General features: G+C 39.7%; 1 protein-coding gene across 2 annotated transcripts in view; it reads right to left on the reverse strand.

Moving 5' to 3' along the window:
* Positions 1 to 2,288: 2,288 nt before the first annotated feature.
* ICE1 (interactor of little elongation complex ELL subunit 1) overlaps positions 2,289 to 20,171 on the reverse strand; it is a 67,523-nt gene continuing 49,640 nt past the window's right edge. For both annotated transcript variants that reach the window (XM_055246724.2, XM_055246723.2), the window contains exons 16-19: positions 18,824 to 19,014; positions 16,499 to 16,605; positions 5,826 to 5,924; positions 2,289 to 3,344 (exon numbers count right to left, since the gene is read on the reverse strand). In XM_055246724.2, the coding sequence (XP_055102699.1) occupies positions 3,163 to 3,344; positions 5,826 to 5,924; positions 16,499 to 16,605; positions 18,824 to 19,014 (579 nt within the window). In that variant the 3' untranslated portion in view covers positions 2,289 to 3,162. The remainder of the gene's footprint in view (positions 3,345 to 5,825; positions 5,925 to 16,498; positions 16,606 to 18,823; positions 19,015 to 20,171) is intronic.

The following is a 20,171-nucleotide window of genomic DNA, read 5'->3' on the forward strand; positions in this document are numbered from 1 at the left end:
TTTATTTCTATTTCATGTTCCTTAAATATTGAACTTGCTGAATTATACTGCCACATCCTATTTTAAAAAACAAATTAAACAATGTAACAGAGTGCTCTCTGTGAAAAATGACACTCTGAAGTGTGTAATCATCTCGTGCTCTGTCCACACTCTGTTGACCATTCTCACCCTCTTCTCTGCTGCCCTGGCTTCCCGCACAAATACCATCACGTGCGGACGCTCCGAGAATCTCTGCCGTTGCCCGGCGCAGCCTGGTTCAGTGTCTCCTGCTTACCTCTGCACTGAAAGGCTTATCAAGCTGCAGGGGAACCAGCTTGAGCCACCAAGCACCAGTTGAAAGCCTCATCTAACTCCAGGCTGAAAAGTGTTCATTTATTTTTGTGTTGACAGTTTTGGTTTTTTGGTTCAAGTAATAAAACGTTACAATAATGTTCTGTTTCAGTACTAGAAATTAGTAACAGCTTAAAACCTTTCCACTCTCTGGGGATAACACAGTACCATGGGCAACTTCAAGCCTATTTATCATCATCAGTTCATATGGAGTGGATGCTGCCGAGTAAACTCAAGGAACAAGTATGGCAAGCAAAAGTTAGCACCGGTGCTAATAAACAACAGTGCACCTCCTCTCCACTAATTAAAAACACATACGACTGCTGAGGTTTAACACGTTTGAACCACCTGACAAATCCACTCACTAAGCACAATTTCCACAAACTCAGTGGACCACGCCCTGCTCTTCTCTCTTCCACACTTCCCACTCCTTGTGCCACCCATTCCAAGCCCATCACTATGTGGAAGATGCTCACCAAGGTCACTCACCTCACCTGACCTTGCAGCTTCCAGCCACATCGGTAGCCAAGTGCCTGGACAATGAATGACCGACAGGGTTCCTCCCACACCACCTCCTGCCCGGTCCTTCGTCTTCTCCCGCTTCCGTGGCACTTCAAATTATAGGACGGACTGGGGGGAAGTTATTTTTCTCCCTAGGTGAACGCAGAAATACACACAGAGCTTTAAGTAGTCTCCATATGCTATCAACTTCCAAAGCTCTGTCACATCCCTTCTATAGAGTTTTTCCTGTAAAGGTTCCCTGCCACCTCCACTTGGAGGTCTTATGGTTCCCATGTCCTAAATGGAAAGCTCGAGTTGTGATTCCTACCACCTGTAATTCCTAAACCTGTGCATCTATCCCCAACTCCAGGTGCTCAACTCAGTAACCTGGGCATCTTCCCTGATTCTTCCCCGAGACTTCATGAACACAGCATCAATTCTACCCCAATAGATGTGAAGTCCATCTGCCCTTTATCATCTGCACCCTCACCACCGTCAGTTCCCAGCTCCACCTGTTGCAGTCGCCTCCTAACAGGTCTCTCCACTTCACCTCTTGCCCTTCTCACATCCCTTTTCCTCACAACAGCCCCGGTGAACTATCGCATGTGACACCTCTGCTCAATCTTCCTGGAGCCTCGGATGCCACTCAGCATGAAAGTGCTCCCAGCTGTCTTGAGTGACTGGCAATTATGAAACCTGATCTCATGGACACGCGACAGGAATTTTGGCTCCAGCAGACTCCTTCTGGCACTCATGGGATTGTTGCCTTGCAGGGCTGCCCCAGCAGGGACATTCCTCCTGCCTGCTTTCAAGTCTGGGTCCCCCCATCCAGGTCCTTGTAATGTTACCTCCTCAGAGATCCTCTTTGACCACAACATGGAAAAAGGCATCTACCCTGCTACTCTATATGCAAAGCTCCAGGTTTTCTTTGTTGCTATTTCCCCAACTTATGATTGTTGTATATACTGGGTGACCACTCGTTTAGGATTTTCCTCTACCCAAATGCCATGGGACTAGCTCCTCCCAGCAAGGCACCTGGCAGAGAGAGTATGTTCAACACATTGGTAGTAAGAATGACTATCAACACAAAGCTTCCGAAAGGACAACCAAGTGATTTAAAAATTTCAGTTACGCCTGTTATAATTACTTAAGGAAGGAGTAACACAATTGTTGCCAAATGCAATTGTTAAAGGGCAGCAATTGTAATTGAACAAAAAATCCAATCATGAGGGCCTGTAAGCACTTAATTATCTGGCATCTGGTATCACTAAAGAGCATCTCCGTAAACACTCAAAGCCGGGTAAGTACTGGCAATGCAATGTTTCTCTCACCAGAAGGCAGGTCTCCTTAGGAATGACCATTTTCTTCTATCTTTGGTTAGATGTCTTCTTCACCCTTGGTAGAGCAGAAGTAACACCCAGTTTCACTCTAATAATCAGAACAGTAATATCCATGGCTTACTTTTATTTTTTTATTATAAAAACACATACAAGAGTTTTAAGAAATAACGAATATAAGACAAATCAAAACCATGGTGAGTTATTAAACCCATTTTCTATATACAAATACTAAAATTCCCAAAGTGGAATATCATCCAATGTGAGACACATCATAGCACGGTCCATATGTACACGGCACACAGAGCTCTGCCTGCGCTCATCTGTGAATTGCTCATTACATGTCACTGATAAAAAAATCTGCAAGGGAACTTCTACTCTTCAGTTCTCCTCTTCCTGATACATTGTCAAATGTTTTTAAGGAACTTTAGGGATATGAAGAAAACGCATTAAAGTGGGTTTCTGCTAAGGGCTCTCCATGTTGATAATTACGCACTACATCTTGAGAAAAACTTTTGCAGCTCATTTCCAGCTAAGATAGCAGAAAACTCTAGGTGTTTGCCAATTTATTTTTTCCTAGTCACTCACTGGAGCACAAGTCCAACAACAGCAGCTCAGGAACCAAATCGTGTTTTTATATTGGGAAGTTCATTATAAAATGCCACTCAATTTTAAGAAGCCACTAAAAGGACACTTTCTGCAGCAAAAAAAGGGCTAAGTTCAAGTTTTTGTTGTTTGACAAAGACACAATAATATAACCCATACGTCACAGATCACAACAGCCTTAAGTGAAATGTATGAGATTTAGGGAAAAACGACTATGCAACTGCTTGTTTCTCCTGTCTCCTTGCCAAACAATAAGGAGAGCCTCTGGTCTGTTTTATCTATTTTATGTCTTTCGTTTTTAAACCTCCCTTTGTATTCTGAAAGCTGACCAAACTATTTGTGTTCAAAATGTGTCAAGGCACTTCTCAAGCCTCAGTGGCATCCCGGGTCAGCCAAGCTCCTCTGTGCTCAGGGCACTGACTTCCTCTAGGCAGCTGACAATCGCAGACGGAACGCTTTTGGAGGCCTCTCTCCGCCAAGCTTCCAGGATCTTGGAAATTTCTGCTGGATTGCTGGGACTCAAGTCACAAAGAGCATACACGGCTGCTAACTGTATACCCCATGGTATATCTGAAAAGAAATTTCAAATTAGTCATAAAACAAGAAAATATTCAAAATTTTAGTGATGTAACCTACTGGAATACTATTCAAATACAGAATGCTTTCTGTCAGCAATGAAAATTAAATATAAAAAAAACCCACAATAAAAAAATTCATTTAAGATCTGTCCACAAATAAAAAAGAAGAAAAGCCAGAGAGTAGCTGTCTGTAGTTTCCTGGCCCCAGCAGTGTTCTGAGGACTGCTTGTGTGTTTGTAAAAGGGAGAGGGCCTCAAAGATCCCAGTCAGCCATGGCCACCACTGAACTTCCCAAAACAGTTCTGGAAGGATCACACTCCCATATTTAAGTTTTAATAAAATGTGATCCTAAAACATTCATTAAACATATGACTCTATGAGATATCCACGGGAAGCATTTATAAATGGACTTTGGAAATGAAAAAAACATAATAAAATGAGATATAGTGAAAAACTGTTTTTGTACCATACCATACTTTCAAAAACTACAGTATAGTGTATGATTCTGGATTATAGCTATGTTATACATTACAGTATATTATCACAATTCTCTTTTAAGATAAGTTTATTTCAGAGTTATTAAAATTTAACTTAGTTAAAATTTAATTTACTTAAATAATTTAGGTTAAACAATTTAGGAGTTAAAATTGGAGGTTGTACTGTATTCCTACTCCAAAAATCTGAAATCCAAAATGCTCCGAAGCTGAAACTTTTGGAGCACCAACATGACCCACACAAAGGGAATACTCAGGGAGCATTCTGATTTTCTGATTAGGGATGCTCAACTCGTCAATATAAAGGAAATACTTCAAAATCCAAGGAAATGTGAAGTCTAAAACACTTCCGGTCCCAAGCATTTCCAATAAAATATACTCAATGTGTATCTCAGTTTTCTCCAGCAGGGCAAACTAGAACTATTTCAAATAATACAAAAGCCCACACATTCAAACATTAATGCTGAAAAGCAGGCAGAACTGCAGCTCTTAAAATTACTCCCCCCCATAAATTATAAGCAATGAGAAAGCATAGAGCACGGGGTACACAGTAAGGCCATGACTCAAACAAATAAAAAAATTTAATAGTAAGAGAAACACAAGAGGTTAAAAAGAATTTTAATAAATAAGAGCATGTGGCACTATTTAAAGAGCTAGCTCTGGAGAGGGACAGACCTGGGCAAATAGCAGGGATGGCACTTCCTAGCCTCACCTTCAGCAAATCACTCTTCTCTCTGAGCTTTGGTTTCCTCCTGTATACAAGAAGGACAATGCCATCTACTCAGATGGCTGTCTTGGGGATCCCGTTAGGCTGTGGGGCAGTGCCATGCACAAGGTCTAATCTATAGCAGGCCCCCAAATCAGCTCCTCCTTCTCCCTCACGGGGACGAGGATTACCACAGCTTCTAGGTTACACTCACTCTAGTATCAGAGTAAAACTGCATCTGCTGGCAAGACAACTCATCAGCCACTATTCTGGCTAGTTTCTTTTATGTCAATATACAACCTCAATTGTAAAAAGTACACTGTAATATGGAAGAAATGTGCACCACTTCAGCGGCTATCCTAAAGTTAAAGAAGGTGTTTCAGAGAAAGCAGCTTAATGAAAAACACTGTTCTCATTAAGCTCAATGTACAGTCTTCCACTGAAAGCTGAAGACAAAGAACCTACCATGTTAAGATCATCTTGGGTGTTATGCAGTATTTAAAATGTAACTTTGTGCATTTCTGATGGCATGTTGCTTAACTGTATTATTCCTTGATTATACAATATTCAAAATAAAAACTAGATTCATCCCTTCTAAGAGGTACTTTGAGTTAAGCTTCTCCCACAAGAGATAAAATTACATGCTATGCAATATGTAAATGATAACAGAAATCCCCACTACGAAGCCTTGCTCACAAGGTTTCCAGGTTTCCAAGCTCTCTCCTGATGATGCTAAGTACTCTGTGACACCTGGCATCTCACTGTGCATCACGGATTTCATTCCATCAAGACACAGCTCCACCCAGGAGGCCTCGCAGAAAGCCAGGTTAAGTCACTTGTCAGGGATCACACAGTACAGAGTTCTAGAGGCAGAATGTTAGCCGCAGGGATCACACAGTACAGAGTTTTAGAGGCAGAATGTTAGCCGCAGGGATCACACAGTACAGGGTTCTAGAAGGCAGAATGTTAGCTGCATGGATCACACAGTAGAGTTCTAGAGGCAGAATGTTAGCCGCAGGAAGAGAAGAGAGTTTATTCTTCCTTAGGAAAGCAGCACCCAACAGGGCCAACGACTTTCATTTAAGTAATCAAATACCACCACAAAATCCACACACACATTCCAGTATTAATGCTGAATGTTTTGCAAATATTCCCTAATCTATGAGGCAGCAAGCGAAACACAGAGCACAGCACACAGTAAGGACCCCAAAAAAGGTTTAACTATGAGAAACACAAGTTACTTAAAAGTAATTTGAATAGATGTAAGTTTTACCTTCATCGTGAGCATGCTGTATAAACATACCGATAACCGAACTAATATTTTTCACAGCAGATGGAAATCCTTCTTTCAAACCCAATTGGCCTAAACGACCTAGGGGAAACAAAACAAAATGTAAACAGTCCAGTTAAATGTTCATTAACTTTTCCTAAGAATTTAAAGGTCCATTTCTCTTACAAGAGGGTGATCAAAATGCCTCATCATTTCTTCTTGCATCACCTATACCAGATGATATACAATGTGTTGCTTTTCAAGTTACAATGGAATAGAATTTAGAAGAAAGAATGGTTTCAGTAGGGTCAATGTGAAACGCCTGACTTCTGTTAATAGATCAAAGATAAGACTATGGTCCCACCAAAATACGTATTTTTGGTCTGACACTTTGGCAACTGCTATTATACCACAGAGCAGTAATTCTCAAGTGTAGTCTGCAGAAACCTTAGAGTCCTCTAAGTCAAACTACTTCACAACAATGCTAAGAAGTGCCTTCCTTCCAGTGCTGACATGTGGTCTGATGGTGCAAAAGCCACAGCAGATCAAACTACTGGACTGTGAGTGCAAGTCAAGACAGTGGCACCTCACTAAATGGGAGTTATTCTCCATTGCCAGGTGCTCACAGTCAAAAAGCCAATTTTACTTAGTCACAATTACTCTCACTAAACCTGGACCCCTAAGCACAGAAGTCTGTAACATGCTGTAGACGGCACAGGAAGCACTCCCCCATACACTGAGTAGGCTGGTTGTTGTGAAGAAATGCACTTATCCAATTGTTTGTCTTGTGAGTGAAATTAGGCGCTTTTTTCTCATAGGACACCACCTTTGATTGAAAGAACTGACCAACTACGGCTAACTGGAACAACGCGAATTTTTTTCAACAATAAACAAAGTGAACCTGTAACTTAAATGAACTTTATCCTCGTGGTCAATAACATCTGAGCTTTTAAGCAAAATTAAAAGTTTGGAACAATTTTCATCAGCTATCCTGAGCTTGACAGCTTTATAATATTTCAGACTTTTCTGTGATGAGATTGGTGACATTAAATGTGATTTTTGGGTATTGTTGGCATTTCGAAGATCTATGTCAATTATTTTCCAAGTGAATTATGCAGGTTACAAAACCATAAGTGGGCAAAAGGATCCCTTCAACATTTAAGCTAGCTCAGTGGATTTTAGTGTAACAAGGTACAAAAAGCTCACTGACAGCATTTCAAATTTCACACTTCAAGTAACCTTTAAGAAATTACTACTTGTTGAGTTTTATTGTAGCATCAAAAAAAAAAAATCTGTATTTGAAAAGGCTAATAAAAGATTCTGCCCTCCATCAACTATGTATTTGTATGAGAATGGGTTTTCTTCATATATTCAGTCTTACGAATATGAAAAACACACGAGAATGAATGCAGAACAGATAATGAAAAATCAGCCATCTGCTATCAAACCAGACAGTACAAAGGTCTGCAACAAGGCAATGCGATTCTCATTATTTTTTGTTTTGGAAATATAGTTACCTTTCATGAAAAACATCATTTATGGGTTCATTACTGTTCATTTTAAATGAATAAACAATTTCTCAGTTTTTAATTACTAACAGTAAATACAGATAGATGTAACCTGGAGTAACGAAAGTTCTTTGAGAGTTCTCAATAATAACTAACAGGTATGAGAACCAAAGATCCAAGGATCAAAATCACAGGGCAACCAAATTCACTAAAGGCTAAAGCAAGCAGGATGGCATCATTCCCCCCATTCCCCTACACTTGCAGCCTTCCCTTACTCCAGGAGCTCTCCTATGGATGACAACTTGCTTCAAAGTGGAATCCTGTTCCCTCCATCCAGGCAAATCCTCATCTTCTTTTGACTCCTAAGTAGGAGGACTGCGGAACATATCTTGGATATGCTTTTACAACAGTATCATATTGTATGCTCAGCGTTCTGTGTTCACATTCTGTCTCAATACTACAGATGTCCCACAGGTCTATATGTGAATCCAGTACATGAGTTTCATCTCTATTTTAAATGTGGAGAAGCTGAGGCATGGGGCGCTTAAGTAACTTTTATTACTTTGTATCCTCTACAGGAACTAACTTAGTGCTAGGTACTTGCAGCCTGAATATTGTGATACACAGCAGGTGCTCAGTAAATAATTACTGATCAAAGAATATCAGGATAACTCCCAATTTAAGATGACATTGTAAATATCTGAATAATTTCTAGAGAGCCTAGGAAATTGAAAAGTAATTTACTTCAGAAATCAGAAATTTCAGGTCACTGACCACTTTCAACTATCTCTTTGCAATTAGATTAAACTGCTACCAGCATACCACTGGATCTGTCCTCTGAAACAATCGACCATGGATATTAAATGTACGACTAATAGCAGAGAAAGGGATGTGCATCTAACACAGCTATGGTATTTATTCAATCATGGGATGTGCATGCGTTCCCAGGAAATATATAATCATGTTATAAGGGCTCCCTTTCTTTCAATTAAAAGCGCTTAATGAAATTCAGTTTTATAAGCGATTTAAATTAATAGAGCTAAGGAGTAAAATAAGAGGAAATCATGAGTCTAGTAGATGATTTGGGGAAAAAGACTCAATATACGATGACCTGACAGAGATGACAGATTGGCTATGATGGAGGAAGAGCTCCGCACAGAAGGTATGTGAGGACGCCCAGGGCCATCTAGCCGTATTAGAATACAAATAAGAAAGTGGAGCTAATCTCAATGTCCAGGACAAGGCAATCCCCAGCACTGTCAAGGGAGCCCCAGGAGAGCTGAGGCCTGCACAGAAAGTAAGTCTACAGGGCAAACCCTTCCAATAAACACTCATTAGAAGATAAAGACAGCAGGTTTCATTTAAGATTTTGGAGGCAAGTTTGCAAAGGAATGGTGAGCTGACACAATTTCAAAGGAAAGCTGACAGATTTGCAAAGAGAACAGATAGAAATCACTGAATAATGGCTACTTCAGTCTGACCTGCAGAAACCTGACATGTGACACAGTGTTTTTCTAGCTCTAGGTTCCAGTTAATACCAGGAGGGGCAAATTATTCAGGATTTTATAAGCTCTTTGGGGCAGAAAGGTGGTCTTCTACAGATTTACACTCCACTGAATCCAGTGGTAGGCAAATTTGTGTTCCAACTTTGCTACCTTTCCACTGGATGGCCTCAGACAAGGGTTTAATCTTTCTCGGCCTCAGCTCTGGCAAGAACTGAGCACTGCAGTGAGATTAGTTTCTATTCTCCACCACATTTCTGTGACTCTAGAGCAATTCCAGCATTCCACAAAATACTCTTTAATAGTTTATCATTAAGGTAGGTTGGAGTAAACCCCTTGTACTAATCCTGTGACCATTTGCTGTTAGCAATGCTCACACCTGAATCCAACATTACATACCACAAGTCTCACTGATATAAAGCTTGTTTTACTGTCCATGGAGTAAAAATCTCATTAATAGGATGTGCAAATTTTGAATTAAGAATAGACAGAGGCCAGGCACGGTGGCTCACGCCTGTAATCCCAGCACTTCAGAAGGCCAAGGCAGGAGGATCACCTGAGGCCGGGAGTTCGAGACCAGCCTGACCAACATGGAGAAACTCTGTCTCTACTAAAAAAAAACTACAAAAAATTAGCCGGGCATGGTGGCGCATGCCTGTAATCCCAGCTACTCGGGAGGCTGAGACAGGAGAATCGCTTGAACCTGGGAGGTGGAGGTTGCAGTGAGCCGAGATCACGCCATTGCACTCCAGCCTGGGCAACAAGAGCGAAACTCCGTCTCAAAAAACAACAAAAAAAGATTAAGGACAATTCCTTTATTTTATGAAGATTAGTGTGACTTAACATTATTAAATCACAGCCTACCAACTTGATTTTTTACCCAATTTTTCAGTCAAGGTCAGATTTGGAAATGGCAAGAAAGTTCACTAACAGTTTCTCCTTAGGAACAATTCAAACTCCCAATCCAGATGAGTGTGTGTGTGTGTGTGTGTGTGTGTGTGTGTGTGTATGTGTTTGTGTGTGTTGGGGAGTGGGGGTGTGTCACCTCTGAGAAATCTGCCAGGCCTGAACAGCAGGCCTCACTTTCACCCCTTGCCCTCAGCCCACACTACTGTCCTTGTCACCCAGCAACTGCCTGGCTCTGAGTCCCATCTCTTGTGTATAGTGCCACGGCACGAAAAGCACAGGCAGGACCGGGCTCTGCTGCTCCTCTCCTGCGCTGGCGCACCTGTGCACACGTGGCAGCCCACTAGGCTGTGCTCCAGCCTTCCCACACCCACCTTGCTCATGCACACGACCTCATCAGCAGACCTGAGAAGGGCTTATTCTCCCTGACTTTGCTCCTACGTCGACATTATGCTAATTATCCATCTGAACTGCTTTTATATGTTTATAAGCATTTTAGTACATGGTACTGTCAATTATATATTATGTTAATTACAAATTATTCTTATTCTCTATAACATATAATTGTATATCACTCTTAATTGTATAAGTGCATATATTACTTATGAACGTATGTATTAAATAATACATATTATTAGTCATAAATTATTTGGCTCTCAACACCCAGAATTTTAGATTCAAAGAATAAACTAGACTTGATTTGAACAAAATTACAAGCCATATTTTCTCCCTACAATTACACATCCTTCTTTTTAAATAAACTATTAACATATTCTTAATTCGCATATTTTAAGGTACATATTTGAAAGTATATAATCTTAAATAGTTTTCTTTAAAAGAGTTTTGTGACATCTAAATGAAAGGTAAAGTACAGTCACAGGTCGCTTAGCCAGGAGACCACATTTTAAGAAATCCATCTTTTAGGAGATTCTGTCCTTGGACAAACATTATCCTAGAATACACTTTCACAAACACAGATGGAGCAGCCACTAGACACCTAGGCTATATGGTGTAGCCTACTCACAGGCTACAAATCTGTACAGCATGTTCCTGTACCGAATACTGGAGGCAACTCTAACACTTCGGTAAGCATTTGTGTATCTAAACATAGAAAGGGTACAGGAAAACAAGGTATTATCATCTTCTGAGATCACCTTCTGGTATGTGCTCCACTGCTGATGAAAACATTGTTATGCAGTGAATGACTGTGTATACTATTTTATTTATCGCAATCATTCTCTTCTGAACCCATTATTTCATTAGCCTACAGAGCTTTGCAGACACTACTCTAATACTATCAGAACCTCAGAAGATGGAGCCTGACAATCTGTGATTTTTAAAAAGCTTCTCTGGCAGTTTGGATGGCCAGCCAAATTTGGTAACCCCTGAAGATAAACACTAGTTAGAAGAGACACTGGAGAAGACAGCAAGATAAATCACAGGTACAGCTGACCCTCCTCTATAAATGCAAAGAGGCTGCTTCCGCTGTCGTATGAGGCTGCTGACCACAAAAAACACAATCTTCACGCTTATTTCCTCTCCAGATTAACCAATACAGAAACACAACCAGTAAAACAAGAACAAAAAAATCACCGTATTTTAAAGTGTGACTTAAAAAAAACCAGTTTTGAAAATTCCACAGATTATCTAGGATAACATATTTATTTACACCTTAAAACATCTAATTTTAACTCTCAAAAAGATTTCACAATTTAGAATGAATCAAAAGCATGAGCATTTTTTCTTGAATTCATAGGAGAAGTTGCTACTGAAATCAGCATTTCCAGATATACGGATGTCACCTAACTATGGGGAATGCCATCACTGACCCTCCTGTGTTCCTTAGTGCTCCACAGCTAGAATGGAAATTGTTCTTGAGGGTATCTTGAACTGAGGAATTCAGCAAAAGTTTTGAACCTGTACACCACATGGCATAGTTTCATTTCCACTTCTGTGCCTCCGCTTATCTTCTGATGTATCTCTTCTGATTCGTACAGTCTTTGGCAATCATTTGGTTCTCCTACCCTCTTGTTTGGTAACTTATCTCCAAGTGCATTATTGGTTATTTCCAGTGAAATCTGGTGTCTATTTTGTGACCAGGTTTTTGTCTAGAACCATTTTATTTACTTAGAGCAATGTTGCTATACTTGCATGCAAAGTACCCACAGAGGAGGAATGCAAATTTGCCGATACAGCAACAAAATTCACAGGGTATTTCCTACTGTGATCTATTTTTAGACTGACTTATATAACCGATTCTCAAACACTAACCTTATTTCAAATGATGCTATCTGTGAGTTTTAATTAAGAAAAATCCGGCCAGGCGCAGTGGCTCATGCCTGTAATCCCAGCACTTTGGGAGGCCGAGGCGGGTAGATCACGAGGTCAGGAGATCGAGACCATCCTGGCTAACATGATGAAACCCCGTCTCTACTAAAAATACAAAAATTAGCCGGGCGCCTGTAGACCCAGCTACTCGGGAGGGTGAGGCAAGAGAATGGTGCGAACCCGGGAGGCGGAGCTTGCAGTGAGCCGAGATTGCGCCACTGCATTCCAGCCTGGGTGACACAGCCAGACTCCGTCTCAAAAAAAAAAAAAAAAGAAAAATCCAAAGATACTTAAAAGTCATAATTATCTTCAAAGTATCTAAGGGCTATAATGCAGAAATTGGATCACGCTTGTTTTATATTCCCCAGGGGCAAAGAATACATGCTGCAGATGGAGAAGTCAGGTCAAAATTAAGAGAGCTTTCAAGTTCTGGGATACACATGAAGAACGTACAGGTTTGTTACATAGGTATACATGTGCCATGATGGTTTGCTGCACCTATCAACCCATCATCTAGGTTTTAAGTCCCACAGGTATTTGTCCTAATGCTCTCCCTCCCCTTACTCCCCACGCCCCGACAGGCCCCGGTGTGTGATGTTCCCCTGTGTCCATGTGTTCTCACTGTTCAACTCCCACTTATCAGTGAGAACATGCAGTGCTTGGTTTTCTGTTCCTGTGTTAGTTTGCTGAGAATGATGGCTTCCGGCTTCACCCATGTCCCTGCAAAGGACATAACTCATTTTTATGGCTGCATAGTATTCCATGGTATATTATGTGCCACATTTTCTTTATCCAGTCTATCACTGATGGGCATTTGGGTTGGTTCCAAGTCTTTGCTATTGTAAATAGTGCTGCAATAAACATATGTGTGCATTAAGTCTTTACAGTAGAATGATTTATAATTCTTTGGGTATATACCCACTAGTGAGATTGCTGGGTCAAATGGTATTTCTGGTTCTAGACCCTTGAGAATCACCACACCGTCTTCCACAATGCTTGAACTAATTTACACTCCCACCAACAGTGTAAAAGCATTCCTATTTCTCCACAGCCTCACCAACATCTGTTGTTTCCTGACTTTTTAATGATCACCATCCTAACTGGCATGAGATGGTACCTCATAGTGGTTTTGATTTGCGTTTCTCTAATAACCAGTGAATGATGAGCTTTTGTTCATGTTTGTTGGCCACATAAATGTCTTCTTTTGAGAAGTGTCTGTTCATATCCTTTGCTCACTTTTTGATAGGGTTGTTTTTTTCTTGTAAATTTGTTTACATTCCTTGGAGATTCTGGATATTGGACCTTGTCAGATGGACAGATTGCAAAAAATTTCCCCCATTCTGTAGGATGCCTGTTCATTCTGATGGTAGTTTCTTTTGCTGTGCAGAAGCTCTTTAGTTTAATTAGATCCCATTTGTCAATTCAGGCTTTTGTTGCAATTGCTTTTGGCGTTTTAGTCATGAAGTCTTTGCCCATGCCTATGTCCTGAATGGTATTGCCTAGTTTTTCTTTTAGGGTTTTTATGGTTTTGGGTTTTACATTTAAGTCTTTAATCCATCTTTAGTTAATTTTTGTATAAGGTGTAAGGAAGGGTTCCAATTTCAGTTTTGTGCATACGGCTAGCCAGTTTAACCAGCACCATTTAATAAATAGGGAATCCTTTCCCCATTGCTTGTTTTTATCAGGTTTGTCGAAGATCATGATGATGGTTGTAGATGTGTGGTGTTATTTCTGAGGTCTCTGTTCTGTTCCATTGGTCTATATGTCTGTTTTGGCACCCATATCATGCTGTTTTGGTTTCTGTAGCCTTTTAGTATAGTTTGAAGTCTACTGCGACACTTCCAGCTTTGTTCTTTTTGCTTACAACTGTCTTGGCTATATGGGCTTTTTTTTGGCTCCATATGAAATTTAAAGTAGATTTTTCTAATTCTGTGAAGAAAGTCAGTGGTAGCTTGATGGAAATAGCATTGAATCTATAAATTACTTTGGGCAGTATGGTTATTTTCACGATATTGATTCTTCCTATCCATGTGCATGAAATGTTTTTCCATTTGTGTCCTTTTTCCTTGAGCAGTGGTTTGTAGTTCTCCTTAAAGAGGTCCTTCACATCCCTTGTAAGTTTTATTACTAGGTATTTTATTCTCTTTGTAGCAATTATGAATGGGAGTTCACACATGATTTAGCTCTATGCTTGCCTATTATTGATATATAGGAATGCTTGTGATTTTTGCACATTGATTTTGTATCCTGAGACTTTGCTGAAGTTGCTTATCAGCTTAAGGAGTGGTTGGGCTGAGACGATGGGGTTTTCTAAATATACGATCACGTCGTCTGAAAAGACAGTTTGACTTCCTCTCTTCCTATTTATTTCTTTCTCTGGCCTGATTGGCCTGGCCAGAACTTCCAATACTATGTTGAATAGGAGTGGTGAGAGAGGGCGTCCTTGCCTTCTGCCAGTTTTCAAAGGGAATGCTTCCAGCTTTTGCCCATTCAGTATGATACTGGCTGTAGATCTGTCATAAATAGCTCTAATTGTGTATGTTCCATCAATACCTAGTTTGAGAGTTTTTAGCATGAAGGGATGTTGAATTTTATTGAAGGCCTTTTCTGTATCTATTGAGATAATCATGTGGTTTTTGTCATTGGTTCTGTTTATGTGATGGATTAGGTTTATTGATTTGCATAGGTTGAACCAGCCTTGCATCCCAGGGATGAAGCTGACTTGATCGTGGTGGATAAGCTTTTTGATATGCTGCTGGATTTGGTTTGCCAGTATGTTATTGAGGATTTTCGCGTCGACGTTCATTGGAGACGTTGGCCTGAAATTTTCTTTTTCTGTTTTGTCTCTGCCAGGTTTTGGTATCAGGATGATGCTGGCCTCATAAAATGAGTTAGGGAGGATTCCTTCTTTTTCTATTGTTTGGAATACTTTCAGAAGGAATGGTACCAGCTCCTCTTTGTACCTCTGGTAAAATTTGGTTGTGAATCTGTCTGGTCCTAGGCTTTTTTGGTTTGTAGGCTGTTAATCACTGCCTCAATTTCAGAACTTGTTATTGGTCTATTCAGGGATTCGACTTCTTTCTGGTTTAGTCTTCGGACAGTGTGTGTGTCCAGGAATTTATCCATTTCTTCTAGATTTTCTAGTTTATTTGCATAGAGGTGTTTACAGTATTCTCTGATGGCAGTTTGTATTTCTGTGGAATCAGTGGTGATAACCCCTTTAACATTTTTTATTGTGTCTATTTGATTCTTGTCTCTTTTCTTCTTTATTAGTCTGGCTAGTGGTCTATTTTGTTAATCTTTTCAAAAACCCAGCTCCTGGATTCACTGATTTTTTTGAAGGGTTTTTTGTGTCTAAGAGATCTAATTAATAGATCTCACCACTGATAATTCTGCAGGGCCTGGACAGCAGCTTGTTGAAGACAAGACAGAAGAAAAAAAATAAGTAAAAATAAAAATAAAGATTCACAGGAGATAAGTAAAAATAAAAACTAACAATTTGTAGCAAATAAGGAAGCAGAACCAAATGGCCATTGAGGTCCTCTTTAAATATGAGATTAAGGATCCATGTCTCATTTAAAATATTTTTAAACAGTCGTTTAATTTCTGTAATTCACTTAAGTGATGCTTATCAGGCAAGTATGAAAAAATTGGGGCAGGTGGTGTGAAGATATCCTCGATATAGTCTGTGTATCTGTCCCCGCCCACATCTCACGTTGAGTTGTAATCCCCAGTGCTGGAGGTGGGGCCTCGTGGGAGGTGTCTGGATCATGGGAGCGGATCCCTCACTAATGCCTTGGGCCATCCTTGTGGTCAGCAAGCTCTTGCTCTGAGTTCACAGGAGATCTGGTCATTTAAAAGTGTGTGACCCCTCCCCGCTACCCCTCAATTGCTCCTGCTTTCCATATGTGATGTATCTGTTCCCCCATCACCTTCAACCATGATTGAAAGCTCCCTAAGGCTTCCCCGGAAGCCAAGCAGGTGCCAGCATTCTACTTCCTATAAAGCCTGCAGAACTGGAAGCCAATGAAACCTCTTTATAAATTATCACATCTCAGGTAGTTTTTTATAGCAATGCAAGAATGGCTTAATACAATCCTTATTTTAGAAACCAAATGAAACTACAGTATTATTTATAGCAACTTATATATCCTAGTCTTTATGTATATTATTAGCATCTAAAAAGAGCTCAATTGTAGCTAAAATGTACTAACATGAAAAATCTTAATCTCTGAAAAAGATGAATAAAACACTAATTTATAAGGAGAGAGAGGAGAATGACTTAAGTACAAAAGTATCTACTCTGATGGTTGTAAAATCAGTCGTTATGGAAAATTTTCAAAGTCAACAAATATTATTATACAGTTAGCCCCCACCCTTCCACCAAGATATCAATAACAAGAAAAAAACAGTAATAAAACAGACAACTTACCAATCAGCCTCAGTATTGAGGCTATAATAATATCAGGAGTATACGCAATGTTCGCATGTCCTTTTCTGTATTTTATCCACTTATCCATCACAGGCCACAGCTCCTTACTATAAAACAACATGAAAAGATGTATGCTCATCATCACTCAAATAATATTAATACCTTATCTTATAAATGATCCTTAAGCAATAAGTGAAAGAGGGTAACTGCTGAGGATCTAACATCGTAAGTTCAAGTGAGAACAGATACTGGATGCTCACATCTTCTCCAACAGCATAGTTGTGCCCATGCTAGCTTAAACGTGGCTGAAATTCAGTGCTTGCATCTTGTTCTAACTCTTCTGAACAAGGCTTTGGACAGAGAAGCTGAACAGCATCCCCAGTGTCCCAGAACTACGAAGTGGTAGAGCCTGAGTTTTCACTTGGACTCTCCAGGTGCAAAAGCAGCCTCTGTGTTTTAGAAGCCAAGTTACCTGGCAGGATCACAGACAAATAAAGCTGTGCATGTAAACCAAAAGGAGCTAAGCCAGAGGAAAACTGTAACTTCAGTAATCAAATAACACTTTAGATGGATAAAAGAAACTTTCCACTGACTGAAAACAGTGCCAATTCCTCTTTGTCATCTGTTTTTCCAAAAATCTATCTACTTCTTTCATGGCATTCATAAAGCATCACTAGAAAAGTTTAATGTAGACAAAAGAAAAATGATAATTAAAAGCACTCCAAACTCAGTCTCAGATCATTATTACTCTTCTAATTCTGGCTTTTCTTCTAGATACTCCCCACTCTCTATGGATGTAAACAACCTGGAGAGAGCCACCAGTGCTGAGGAAGGGAGCAGGGTCTGCAGTTGCTCAGGTGGAGATCCTCATGTTTGATGATGTCTTCACCAAGAGTGCAGGGATCGTGGACCAAGCATCTTTGACAGGCACTAGCCCTGGTCTCTTCATGCATAATTGGGGCCAGCAGGGCCCTGCCTCATGGGTTCCCATGAGGATTCAGAAAGCTGAGGCCCACAGTAGGCCCTGACACATCATTATACAGACTGGCACTGGACAGACTGTTCTGTCATTTTCTTATTTAGTAACAGACTGGGAAATACTTCTCCATGTCAATACATAGTAATCCATTCATAGCTATGTGTTTTAATATAGCTATCATCTCATAGAGGAGTGCCATGATTTGATTCCTTACTGTTTGACATTCAGATGTCTAATCTTCCCTTAGTGTCAAGATGATGAACAAGAGTAACAGACATCCTTGGACACACATGGATCCATGGACAAGATAATTTCCACAGCTTCAAGTATCTTAAGGATATGGATTATCAAACCTTTGATGCATCCTTTTTAATGTCACCAACTCCCTTAAACCAGCCTTTCTCAGCCAGGGTTCCACAAGAAAATTAAGACCTACAGAAAAATTATTTGAGTGACAATTTTCTCCATTCTCTCAGAGATGGTACAAAGCTAGTGCCAGAATTATAGATGCACAGAGAAAAGTTAATTTACTACATACAATGAATGTCTGAGAGCTTTTCTCCCAGGTGACAGGAGCTGCTAATTTATAATTTTGAATATTTCTCTTCCCTTTACGTTTTGTGAGTATCTGTATGTTACGATAATGATAATTAATTTCATTCAACATACATTCGCCAGATGCTCCCCTTGTGTGGGCACTGTTCCGCATGCTACGGATATGCCACAAGCCAAACAAGGCCACCCTCCGCCCCTCCAGTGTCATTTCTTTTGGGGAGAGAGATGATAATAGCAGAACTGAACAAAAACTAGTGACAGGTATTAAAGAAAAATAAAGCAAGAAAATGTGATAGGGATGAAGGTAGCATTTTTTTTTTTTTTTTTTTTGAGATGAAGTCTCGCTCTGTCACCCAGGCTGGAGTGCAGTGGCACAATCTCCGCTCACTGCCAGCTCCACCTCCCGGGCTCACACCATTCTCCTGCCTCAGCCTCCCGAGTAGCTGGGACTACAGGCGTCCGCCACCACGCCCAGCTAATTTTTTGTATTTTTAGTAGAGACAGGGTTTCATCGTGTTAGCCAGGGTGGTCTCGATCTCCTGACCTCATGTATCTGCCCGCCTCGGCCTCCCAAAGTGCTGGGATTACAGGCGTGAGCCACCATGCCCGGCCGTGATGAAGGTATCTTAAGGGTAGTTTTATTAACTCTTATAAAATAAAAACAGTGTCATTTGTAAATGTTTCATCTGCCTTACCCGCTTAAACGACAAAAATGATTCAAGCCACATTCAGCGTTCAACAATTCAACCTTACAATAACACATCTTTATTTAAATTAGTAAAATAACTAACCTTATGATGTTATCATGTGTCCAGATCCATTTCTGATGGCAGCAGAGCAGATCAATGGCAAATATGTATTCCCAAGTGTTATCACTTAGGTCTTCACCAAATTTCTCACTAGATTGAAATTCTGTTTTTGGACATAACTGTATGGTCAAAAGCAGCTTAGAAACCATGAAGCCAACATCTACCGGAGCATTCTAGCAAATGAAAAGAAATAAAATAAAATCTGGAGTTTCAAATAGAATGCATCTTACCTTAGTTATCTAAAAGATTATAATAAGCATTTGATGACTAATCATTTAATCTGAAATAGCTTTTTAAAACAGTTTGACTAAGGAACCATGTTTATCTTGTCATAGAAGGATTACACAATGGTAGCTGGATGAGCCAAATTAAAAAACAATATAGGCAGGATGCAGGATCCAATCAGGTAGAAAAGAGCTTACCTGTAATCCAGATAAGAAACACAGTTTCATCAACTCAAATTAGAGAATTAAAGTTAGAAAGCTAGTTATAATTATAAAAATAAACCTTTAAAAATTATTTAAATTCTATTATTTTTCTGACATCGAGTATCAGTCTGCCTTTTTGAGAAATTCATAAAACTGAATCAGACAGTAATGGATTTTTATTTCTGGCTTTTTTCACATCTGTGTATAATGTGTGTTGTGATATTTATCCATAGTGTTGCATGAAAGAGTAGTCTGAACTTTTTACTGTTGAGTAATAACCAATTATATGGACATATTACTGTTTATCAATTCACTTTTGACTACTGTTAATGCTGCTATGAATATTCATGTGCAAGCCTTTGTGAGGATGTAAATTCCACTTCTCTTGAAAATATGTAAGAGTGGAACTCCTGGGCCTTTGGCTAAGAAGTGGTTTAACTTTATAAGATGGTGTCCAACAATTTTGCAAAGTAGTCATGCCTTTTCACGTTTCCACCAGCACTGCATGGGTTTCATTATAAAAATAACACACATATAATACTCAATATACTTAATGCAAGAAAAGGCTTGGGCTTGGAAATTTGCTTTATTACTAGAAGGACTCAACAAGTGAACCTGTAGCTTGGCCATATATATCCTGAAAGGTTCTGAGTCTCAAGGTTTCTATAAGACAATCCAAAGCCAAATCGTGGTTCAAAGTAATACACCTGATAACCAAAACTGGTAAATATTTCCCACTTAGAAAAATCAGTGACTTCGCAACCTAAGCAGATGCAGAAATAAATTTTGACATGAAGGAAATCAAATCCATATATTCACTTTTTTGAGTACCTATTTTACATTTTGCAGTAATTGTGAACATGGGATAATCTGCATGTATACAATACATGCTCCATAAAAGT

The sequence above is a fragment of the Symphalangus syndactylus genome, chromosome 16 (assembly GCF_028878055.3).
Source record: "Symphalangus syndactylus isolate Jambi chromosome 16, NHGRI_mSymSyn1-v2.1_pri, whole genome shotgun sequence".
Taxonomy (NCBI): domain Eukaryota; kingdom Metazoa; phylum Chordata; class Mammalia; order Primates; family Hylobatidae; genus Symphalangus; species Symphalangus syndactylus.